Source organism: Wyeomyia smithii, chromosome 3 (assembly GCF_029784165.1).
Source record: "Wyeomyia smithii strain HCP4-BCI-WySm-NY-G18 chromosome 3, ASM2978416v1, whole genome shotgun sequence".
Classification (NCBI taxonomy): Eukaryota; Metazoa; Arthropoda; class Insecta; order Diptera; family Culicidae; genus Wyeomyia; species Wyeomyia smithii.
In genome coordinates, this window is record NC_073696.1 from 245,747,819 (window position 1) to 245,759,179 (window position 11,361).

An 11,361-nucleotide genomic window follows, 5' to 3' on the forward strand; every position below is an offset into this window, starting at 1 on the left:
GGTCGACAAATAGTTAGATATCAATGTATCGGTAACTTTTTTTCGCAGCGATATACAGACTTATACAGACATTTTTATGGATTATACAGACTTGCCAAATAAAAGTCTGGCATCTCATAGCAACGGGCTTATTTGCGAAATATTTCGTAAACAGGCGACAGTAAAGGGCGGATCAACTTTTGTTTTCAAAATAAAGGCGCATTTAAAGGGGCGCAACTGGAGAAAAAAAACAAGGCGAAACAAAGATGGGCGTATCTCGTTGTCAGAATGCTTTGAGGCGAAATAGAGGTGGGCGAATCTCGTTGTCAGAATGCTTTAAGGCTCATTAGAAAAAGGTTAGAAGAAAAGTGCATGATTTAAGCCATAAATGCACAAATTTAATGTAGTATTGTTAGGAAACTATAAGCCAGGCTTATTTTACGTCGATTTTTGGTATTGATGTTAATGTTAGTCACTTCCTTTGAAATTACGATTTGAAAATGTACTTGCAAATTTTCAAACTGATATTCCCCAATGTTTATCTTTTGCCAGTTGCGCCCTTATCGCAAATCACTCCGGATATATCAGTTTTCTATAAATCATCTGAAAGATCTGCATGTCAAAAAAAAAAAATCGAAAATTTTCGGTTTTTAAAACACAAATTAAAACAGCTTGAAATCGCTACAATGACCGCTCGCCCATGTAACAACTGCCATTCAATATTTAGACAATATCCAGAGTTTCTAAATATATTCAATCTGGCAACAACAATGTGGAACTTTTCAAAACATTTCAGCAGGGATAGCGACCATAACGAAAAGAAAAATAAGAAGCCTATAGTCGCGTCTTGTCTTAGGTTTACATAAATAATATAACCAATGCAGCACCTTAATAAAAACTTAATTTTAAATAAAAAAATGTATTCAGCTTTTACGCGCCATAATGGCGAACGATATAATAGAAAATAAGTAATATGTTATCTAGACCTTTGACAACTTTGCTCACGTCAGTTTGGCTCTTAATGTATTTCGCAATGAAACAATAAATCTGGCAACATTAGTGTTATGCCAAAATTCCGGAAATCACGAAACTGACGTAAGCGGAGAGGTTCGCAAATTACGAACACGCATTAAAGCACCAGCCATTATTTGATTATTTATGATTCAAGGCATAAGGGATCATCCATTAATCATGTCACGCGTTTAGGGGGGGGGGGGATGGTTTCGATTATTGTGACATTTTATGACATATGGGGGAGGGGGGTTAGCTTGAGTGTGACATCACATTTCAACTCAAAAAAAAAAAAAGAAAGTCACATACCTAACCACAGAGTTCAACTCAGAACTATTTATGATATTTGTATCATTCGTTTATAGTTCTACGATCCCTTTTTTGGTTAAGACTTGCTTAAGATAAAATAAATGACAATTTTTCTCGTTAAAAAAGCATAATGTTCGTTAATTCTGTTTTACCGTGCATGTTCGTTTATGAATGACAGCGAAATTTTATTAACTTTGAGTGTCTCTCAATCCAATCAATACGAAAATTGTGACAAAACGTAAATAAGAATGCTTGGCTATTGTAACATGTGTAGAAGATTTGGATTGCGAAATGATTGAAGAAGAGGAACTAAATATTGATGGTCTTTAAAAAATCAGCAATGATACTGCAGTTACTATCTCGGCTTGGGCTAAGAACTAAACGCCTTTTCTAGTTATCTTCTATAATCTTCTTTTCCTTTTAGTTTCAGTTTTTCTTTCAGTAAAATCGTTCTTATTAAGAAAAAATGAATTCCTAACAAATTTCTCAATTTTTACAATTATTACTAATGAAGGGGGATGGGGGGTATAAAAACGTAACGTAATTAAGGGGGGGTCAAGGAAGTTGTGACAGCTTGTGACAAGGGGGAGGGGGGGTAATGTTTTGTCCCTAATAAGTAAATCACTTCCACCCAAAAGCTCCTTCCCGCACAATAGAGCTAATTTACGTTGAAAATACGCATATTCGGGTGTTTCTATTTTTCTGTGCAGCCGTGTAAAATCTACCTGCATAGAAAAATAAAACTACCCTAATATGCGTACTTTTGACGCAAATCAGCCCTTTTGTGCGGGAAGGTACTTTTATGTCGTTTTCGTTTTCGCGGTGTACTACACTTTTTCCGTGCTATACTTTGCAGCTTCATATAAAATATATTCAGTGTCATTGCATTGGTATGCGTAATAATGGGATAGCTGTCAATTCGTTTTGTTTTGGTCATAATCGCATTCGTCATTTTGTCTCGTTTCCATTTCATATGTCCATCTCGCAAATGTGCTGAGAAAAAATTTACCTGACACTTTACCCGTGGAACGAACCAGACAAACCAGTTTTAACACACACGTGTGAATGTGTTGGTAACTTCCTACAGCACACTCTGCTTTTTTCGGGTGTCATCAGTGACAGAAAAAGTGTAGGGAGAGACAGAAAAAGGGTAACACGAAAAATCAATAAAACATTTTCGGTGTCAAAAGTGTCATTTGAGTGTAGTACACCGCGAAAACGAAAACGACATTAGTTAAAAGTGATTTACCTACTTTTGAGTACCTGCATGGAAGTCATCATTTAGGTAAAATTGAATACCTTGAAACAACAATATCAGCACCAAAAACTCCATACAAATTTTTACTCAAAATTAGGTATTCACATTTTATTGAACTGTTGCGTTGTTTCCACCAATTTTATGCGTATATTTACCTAAAGCAGTGAAAACATTCGCAGGTTTACACAAATTTACGTTGTTTTCACGTATTCACTTGCACACTTAATTTATCTCGGCAAACTTCCCAACAGCTGATGGAGCTCGGCGAAATTTTTAACAAATGTCAGCAATATATTTCGACGAACATTCAGCAAATATATCGATCTACCGTAAACCAGCAGGTATCAAATTTCGTTTGCCGAAGTTCTTGAAAATTCTGCCGAAAACTTGTAGAACATTTCGCTGAATTTTTCAGCTGTTGAGCTCTCGGCAATAAAATCTAAGTGTGTGGTAATATTTTCTTTGCTGTGGGCTGCTTTGAATAAAGGCTTAGTAGTTGTCAAACACCTTTCAAGCAACAATAAAACTATTGAATAAACTATAAATAATTTTGACAATTTTAGATGTCAAATGCGCGTGTGTCGGGATCTATATGACTGCCTTTGTGAAATTATAAAAAAAAAATCTGGCTGACCGAACGGATTGAAAAATCAATTTTTGCGTGAAACTGTATAGTCTCGCTTAAATGGCAAAAAATAAGTGCATAGTATTGCTTGGTTACGAGGATGAAGTGATACAAGATAAGGATAAACCGCACCTTAACTATACTGTTAATAAAATTGGTGGGATTCCGGTATGTTTCATGCTACAAGAATGAAAAATAAGGACTTAATTTGCCTTTTGCTAAATAGCTTAAAGTCTTATTTTATTGTTAATAATGATTAAACTTTCAGACCTGGCCATCGTCGGAAATTGCAATCGGACCATGTCCGCTATGCGGTCAGAGTCGTCCACTAATAGTGCAAATATACGCTCCATTGGAAAACTCACAATTCCACCGAACGTTGTATATTTTCGCATGTTTGAACGCACCTTGTTCAACCCAATCCCACAGCTGGGTGTGTGTTAGGACCCAGGTGCTGGAGAAAAGTCCAATTGATAATGACAGTGATATAACATCAACGGGCCAGTTCGTAAAAACAGCGCCCACCAGTATTTCGTGGTGCAGTGGAGCTGACGATTGGGATGATGCGAATTTTGATACGGCATCAGGTGCAAACAGTTTTCTAAGGGTTGATACTGCTCAAGTTCCGAATACTGCGACTGAAGAAAATGGAAATATTATCCAATACGAGAGGGGTAAAACTTCTGACGAAGATGAGGAGAGCAACTCACTGGAGGAGAATGACCCAGTACCAGGCTTTGGAAATTTGCGGGTAGACGAACGCAACGCCAACGGTGCTGGTGCCAAAGGCGGTATAATTGATAATTTATACATGAGTAAAGTGACGGCAGAAATTGAAGGAGTCGAAGATGATGTGGTTGTAGCAGAAACGCCGGTTTCACCCAAGAGAGATTTGATAGAGCTTCTAAATCAACCGCAAATTATTCCAAGAGACATTGTGGATCTAACACTGAAAAGCATTTATATAAGCGTGGACGAAGAGCGTTCTACGTCTCCGAACGTTTCGGACCATGTAAGACAACTTTTGCAAGAGTATCAGAAACACGAAGAAGGTCAGTGTGATTTGCCAACATGAAAAGAAATTCGACTCAATCATTAACCTTTCTCATTGTAGTCAAAACCAGTCCAGATAGCCCAATCGGAATCGCCAGTGGCGGCCAGCCAACACCCATGGACCAGGAACTTTATGAAAAAGGAATCCCCATGCATGGGGATCTAATGTTTCACAATTTTATGACAACTCTACAGTTGAACCCTGGACAAATTTTACGTTACTCAAGAAATGCAGCACCATTACTGATAGCTCCATTAAACGAGCTACGTGAGCCGACATGCCAACATTGCGGTAGTGAGCTAATATGTGAGATTCAAATTCTTCCGACGATCATCGAAAAGTTACGGCTAGAAGCCACCGGTCAAGCTGTTCCTATCGATTTTGGTAACGTACTTGTGTGGACTTGCATCAAAAGTTGTTGGGATACACCAGATCGAATGCGATCGGAAATAGTTATCGTGCAGCAGGAGTCCTAAATTCCTGACCGTAGAGAATCTAGCGAGGGGACAAGTGATCTTATTGTGTAGAACGCAATGTTTTAATGAATCATGTCACCGTAGACATGTTAACCTAATTACGGAGAATGGTTGGCTTAAGTTTAGCTTATCCGTCGGTCAATTCAGTAAGTTACCTATCGCCATCCAACAATAATTGCGTGATAACTAAATGTCAAAAGCGTAAAAATATCGTAAACTACCTATCATTTTAACTATAGCAGAAATGAATGCAATTCTATAATTCTGGCTATGAACTGATTGCAATTTTTAAAACTACCGCCGTTTTGCCGGTCAATATTCGTACGTAGATAAATCAGGAATTATTGTCTTCCTAGGATACCTGGGGGACTGATCACATGTAATTTTATTGTAGTGCGAACATCAACCATGGATAAATGATATATCCTTACAACAGTGCATCGCGACATCATGTCTCAGAATGACCGCTACGACTTTTAAAATGATCTTCAAATAGCATTGAATAAAACCGTAGTTTATGGTGTTGAAGTTAGTTTTACTCTTTGAATCTAGCAGTTTTATAGTGTTTTCAACCCAGTAAAGGTAACAAAGAAACATCAGAAAACGTGTTTCAGTTATTTTAATTTAAAGTCAAGTTTTTTATTAATGCTGTATAGAATGTTTTCTCAAAGATGTGTTCTCTAAGGCAGCACTCACATGAAGTAGGCAGTAATCGTTTGGAATTAGAGGGTTGTTCCGCCCCTTAGACGTAAAACCAGATGTACGGTCGAACCTTTAATGATGCTATAGTCCGCTAAAAATCGTCCATCTTCAAGCTGCTTTCCGGCAAAGAGTAACCGCTGATGTTGGGGTGGAACGTCCTCCCGCTCTTCCACTTTTTTCTTCAAGCTCTCCACGGAGTCGGTCGGTTCAACGCTCAGCACTATTGTTTTGCCAGTGATGGTTTTCACGTAGATCTGCATTGTGGAATATTTGGTACGATACAAGAACCAGGTATATATCAACAAGAACACAGTAGGAGGATCGCTTTTTCCGTTCTGAAGGCTAGTAACAATCGAAGTTGCAAATGCTTCGCTTTTATAGTGGCCCCACCTTAGAACAGAACTTCTGCTACTGTGTTGCAGTTCTATGTTAGTATATTATCAGATACAGCTGCAGTTGAAACGTGATCAGTGAAATTTAAATAGTATAGTGGATTCTAGTCGGTGGCATTAGGTGGGTATTAATACAAATTATTTATAGAAGTCGATATAAGTTTGTCAAGGTTTGTTCCATGCTAAGAGTATGCATGTGCACGGTATTTGTGATCGTTTACCAAAATTTGCTAACAGATTTCATGTGTATCACGATTCTAGTGTTTATCTGCAGAACATCATTTTAATCAATATCCTTTAGGTATATTCATTATTTTTGTTCTGTCGACATCAGCGAATGATCTATTCTTGTAAGAAACAGAAGTTTTTTAGTTTGTCCGCGAATAATACTTGTTTTGGTTCAAATCAGTACTCTAATGCTTTTTATAGTGCTCCATTTTACAATTGGTCTCCAGTTCTTCGGACGCTTGCGCTCTGCTTTCAGTTTCACAGATGCAACTCGTCAACTAGGACAGCCTTTGGATTCATAAATTTCGTACAGATGAGATCCAATTCAATCCAGCTCAAAAGATTCCTTCATCTGATGGCGATTGGTAGCTTGATAACGAAAAGTGGCGGAGTGATATGTGTATATGTATAATTTATTAAAATTTTATCTGAAAAGGTAATAGTCTTAATGGATAACTTAATACTAACACAAAGTCAACAAACGATCATAAAATCTATCTACGAACATGAAATCTGATTTTTTAGGTGTCCCAGTAACATTGTAGTCGAACGAATGCACAACTGGATTGAAGCCGGCCGACATAGAGCGTATTGGGTCGGACTGGCCATGTTGTAACATAAACCCGAGTTGTCGATTAGCTTTAAGCGTGTATTACACTCTTTGACCAAGCGTCAAATATTTGGCACTTTTTGAAAGATTAAAATTTGGTCAAAAATAATTGTTTGTCACTCTCCAATTTTAACATGGGGCAAACACGGGCAAACAACAACCATGATGTCAAATAAATTTGACCATTATGTCAGAAGGTCAAATATTTGACCATTAGACAAAGAGTGTACTACAGGCTTTAGATATGATTTCGTTCTAGTGCAGTCAGGTCCGGATTTGTGGGGGGGGGGGGGGGGGGCAAAGGGGCAAATGCCCCGAGCCCCCCGATTGAAGGGGCCTCCCTAGTCCTAGGGCGACCTTTTTTTTGCTCGTCACCATCCAGAACGTTACCTCTAAATGCTTTAAGAAAAGAGGGCCTCACAAATAAATTTGCCCCGGGCCCCCCAGCGTCTAAATCCGGCCCTGAGTGCAGTTCCAAAGAGGACGTAGTATCCCGAATCTCGATCACAAATTTGTGTCACTCTAGATACTACTAGATACTAGATATCTATCTAGTAGATCGAGGCTGACTCGACATAGTATAGTCAAATAAGATTGGCTTGTTTGTCCGACTGGAAGAGATGATGGTTCATTTCTAAATGCCCATAGAAAAAAGGTTTCTAGAACACCATAGGCTGAAAACATCCATTAGTCGCTAAAGCTCAACACAGTCCGTAGTATTCCTCACAACTTTAAAAGGTTTGACGTCATCAGTGTATAATTTACGGCAACCATTCGGAAGTAGCAGAGAAATATCGTTGACGAATAACATAAAGAGTAGTGGTATAAGGTTGCTACTTGCGGTCCTCCAGAGATATTAGTCAACCGTGCTGAAAGCTGAGTCCCTATCTTCACACATAGTGTTCGATTCATCAAATAGGATGCAAACCATCGCATGAGGCAAGAAGACACTCCCATTTTTTCAAGTTTTGCTAAAAGTATTCTTTCTATTGTCTATTGCCTTTCTTGGCCACGGAAAACATCGGAAGCAGTATGCTTATGAAAATTGCATTGAAAACTATGGGCAAATAGAGTGCATTTATCAGACAGTGTCCTGTCATGACAATTACCGAAACAACATATTATCCAATGGTAAACCATAGCGGGGGCCTAGTGTGGTTGGTAACGTCTCCGTCAACCACGCTCGACGCCTGGGTTCGAATCCCACCGCCGACATAGGTGTCGATGGTTGTGAGGTGGCGTGATCCACTCACAACCAACCCAACTGGTCTAGATTCAATCCTAGCCGACACCGGGAGATTTTCTGAGGCGAAAAATCTCTGGGATCACGCCTTCCATCGCATGAGGAAGTAAAGCCGTTGGCGCCGGTCCGTTAATTAACGGGTCGTGAGTTAGGGTCCAGGGTGTGGAGTCGCCTCCCTGGGCGTCGATGATTGGCCACAACAGTGGCGGAACTAGACCGACGGAAAATAAGCGAGAATAAAAAAAAATAATCGTAAACCATCTTCTTTACGCTTAGTATTCACGAACAACCAGAATTATCGCGGATTCTGTCAAAGGTTGCTCTGCATCCTGAAGGAGCATCGTTTGTAGAGGCAGCGGTTATATTTTCTGTAGAGATTACGAACCCGATTGAATCGTTACTTCGAAACCAAGCATCGTGCTCGACAGTAATTCCGCAAAAACTAAGAACGCTGCCTCTTGAGATGACGAAGGCGAGGATTAGACCAAAGGGGTTTTCTTATTGATATCCGCGAAGGAACAATATGATCGATGGCTGAATTAATAGCACAGTTAAAGTACTCTATGACATCATTCACGGGTGAAGAGGATTCCAAAAATTTCCAATTGATGTGTGAGGAGGCAACGCTTAAGGACTCAAAGTAAGCTCTGTGAAAATCTAAACTTGGTACGTCATTTATATTTTCGAATTGCGTGAAGTTTCAATCATAGTTATGTCTAATGCTGGGTGATTCATGTCCCACGCTAGTAGGGACTCAGTAGTCGATCGTGGTCAAGTCAGGTTGGGCAAGCTAAACCCGTCTAGTAGAGCGTAACAAGCAAAAGATATACGTAATAGAATGGGATGCTGATGGAGCTAACGTGGCTTTCAACAGCGGTAGTATCAGATCTATCATCTAGAGAAGAGATACATAGACTACACTCAAACTAATACTGCGAGCTGACAAAGAGATTTTTCTCCACAGTTGTTCTATCAAGTCACTTATTGCAGCAGGGTCAATACAGCTACTCGGGTGATTGGAAACAGCTATTAGGACTCCACCACCACGTGTCTGGCAGCTGTTACGATGATTACGCTAAACAGCAAATAGATTGCCGAAAAATTGTGTGGATTCAATAGGTTTAGGATTCAACACAATAATGTCGTGGTCACATTCGGTAGTCGTCAATTTTGGTCCGAAGTCCACGAACATTTTGGTAGTAAATCCGAAGTCCAGAAGAGTGGTCGTCAGCAACAGGGCCACGATTGCAACTTGCAACGGGAAGTCAGACGGCCGATAGTGATGGAAACAGATATAACGTTATTATACTTTCCGTGCAAAACATTTTGGTAGCATCGTTCCCCGTTACCGCACGTAGGACTGGTGAACGCCGGCAGGAACTCAGCAAATTGCGGATAAGGGGGTTGGCAGCAGATGAAACCTCGTAATAGGCGACACAGTGAGAAACGGGGTAATTGAGCGAGGTGACTAAACATTTTGACGTAGGACTACGTCTTTGTTATCTACACGGAAAACAAAAATTACCCAAAATTAAGTTCTTTTTACTCAATTCGGACCTTTACTTCAGCTACCCAAAATTAGGTTAAATGCAGAGTACCCAAAATTGGGTAATCCGGTATGAACTACAAGTTGGGTTAAAAGTACTCAACTACTTCAGGGTATGAACTACAAGTTGGGTTAAAAGTACTCAACGATGCGTTCAGGGTTTCTAGTAAAAACTACCCAAAATTAAGTTCAAACTACTCAACTCAAGCATTGAAAATTCCTGCAGAAAAAAATGGAAAAAATTCGGTTTTTTTTTAAATAAAAATCAAAATATTAAAAATAATAATTATACCATTATTTATTAACGAGTCAGCGATATAATTTAGATACATAAAACATAAACACTTTACTGTATTGGGCTCTCTCTTTTCCTACTCATAAGGCAAGGAGGCATGTCTACGCAGGTAGGTTAAATGTTCCAGCCGGAGATCTCACCGTCGCTACCTCCTTTAACGGAACGGAACGACACTCGCGAGCCATTCTCTAAAGCCAACCTTCGGCTGGTTTGTATCGACGTTCATACTTTTTTTGGTTTAAATCCTCCAGGACATCTTCGTGCTTTTCGCCAAGCAGTTTGTATTTATCGTACGAATCCTTCATACTCTTTAGAAGAATTTCTTAAACTTTCTTAAACATTAATGTTTTACGGAGCCAATTAAGTCTAATGCCTTGTGGTCTAAAATATCTTATAAGCAAAAGGCAAATTTTTTATCCTCGCTGCCGACTACGAGCTGAAATTAAATCTATTACTAAAACTAACATGGTTTTTTTATCCGAGTTTCGTTTCGCTGTAAAATGGGCACCTTGATGCTCTTCAAATAGCTGTAAACAAGTAGCATGTATGGCAAACGCCAATTTATTTGAACGCTTCAAAATCTAAAACGAAAACAAATTAGTAAATAACCATATTATCAACTTTGTAAGTCCTACTTTTTAGTTTTCACCAGATAATCCTCGCAAAAGGTGTTTTGAATGGCACGACCCTTGTTGGCATGCAACTCGTACGTTGGAATAACGGATCCCAGATTGAGTTCGATTGCCGCAATTTAACCGAATTTCATCCAGGCCGGACATTTTACTGCGAATGTAAGGATTTCATTAAAAAGTATAAATGTAAAGAAAAACTACACCCTTACTAAGCATGAACCAAAGGTTCCATATAGTTATGGTAAATGTACTTGTCCTCTTGAATTTTACACAGCAATTCCAAATACTGTTTGATCTGGCTCGCTTCATCATCGTACTCCCTGTCGTCACTATCAGATAAGCAAGAACCGGCGCAGGCGGCTTTTGATAATGATCCCTTCTGTCTCACCCGAACCGGAGGAGTCCATTCAATCATCCTGAGCGAAAACATGAATTACGTTAAAATAAATCGCATACTACAGTTTATTATCGTTTCCATCATTACCGCTTTGCATTTCGGCATCAAACAACGTGCGGTTCGGCATTGGCAAACTTCTCAACATAGAACAGCACAATTGAAAACCTGAAAATGTATCGTAACCTGTTAAGAATGGAATACTATTAAAAAATTTAAAGATAGATAAATAAAAGTGAGTTTTTTCGATACATACCTCTATCCATTTTATCAGGGAAGATGCGAGCATCCACGTTATCGCGTGGTTCAATCTGATTCCTGATTTCTCGGTTAGTAAGATGTTTTCCATTCCTTAGAACTTCTCGTACATGTTCTAAAAAAGAAAAAAATCATTCATGTTCATTACAAAAAAGGAGCTTTCTAAACAGGCCTCTCAGACCATCTTATCTTCTATCTTCTATACCTATAAAAATGCAGTCCGGTCTGTCTGTCTGTCTTATCCATATAGGCTCGGAAACTACCGAACCGAAATTTATATGTAGGGGTTTTATTGGCCGAGAAAGGTTCTTATGACCCTCTCCTCTTCTGGAAGGGAGGGGTCCCATAC

General features: G+C 39.1%; 1 protein-coding gene and 1 long non-coding RNA gene across 2 annotated transcripts; one reads left to right on the forward strand and one right to left on the reverse strand.

Moving 5' to 3' along the window:
* The first annotated feature begins 3,120 nt into the window (after positions 1-3,120).
* LOC129727296 (programmed cell death protein 2-like) lies at positions 3,121-5,244 on the forward strand. The gene is made up of 3 exons (XM_055684997.1): positions 3,121-3,350; positions 3,451-4,234; positions 4,297-5,244. The coding sequence occupies exons 1-3, from the start codon at positions 3,243-3,245 to the stop codon at positions 4,710-4,712; spliced, it is 1,308 nt and encodes a 435-aa protein (XP_055540972.1). The 5' UTR covers positions 3,121-3,242; the 3' UTR covers positions 4,713-5,244.
* A 5,125-nt stretch (positions 5,245-10,369) lies between these two features.
* Positions 10,370-11,129, reverse strand: LOC129732319 (uncharacterized). The gene is made up of 4 exons (XR_008729231.1): positions 11,011-11,129; positions 10,845-10,940; positions 10,570-10,776; positions 10,370-10,511 (listed from the first exon to the last, which is right to left on the reverse strand). It is a non-coding gene; the product is annotated as an uncharacterized LOC129732319 (long non-coding RNA).
* Between the last annotated feature and the right edge of the window lie 232 nt (positions 11,130-11,361).

What these genes read in the sequence shown, in the direction of transcription:
- LOC129727296 (XM_055684997.1), top strand. Translation starts at nt 3,243, where the DNA reads ATGGCAAAAAATAAGTGCATAGTATTGCTTGGTTACGAGGATGAAGTG. An exon ending in ATAAAATTGGTGGGATTCCG is followed by an intron (nt 3,351 to 3,450) that starts GTATGTTTCATG and finishes TTAAACTTTCAG; the next exon opens with ACCTGGCCATCGTCGGAAAT. An exon ending in GTATCAGAAACACGAAGAAG is followed by an intron (nt 4,235 to 4,296) that starts GTCAGTGTGATT and finishes TTCTCATTGTAG; the next exon opens with TCAAAACCAGTCCAGATAGC.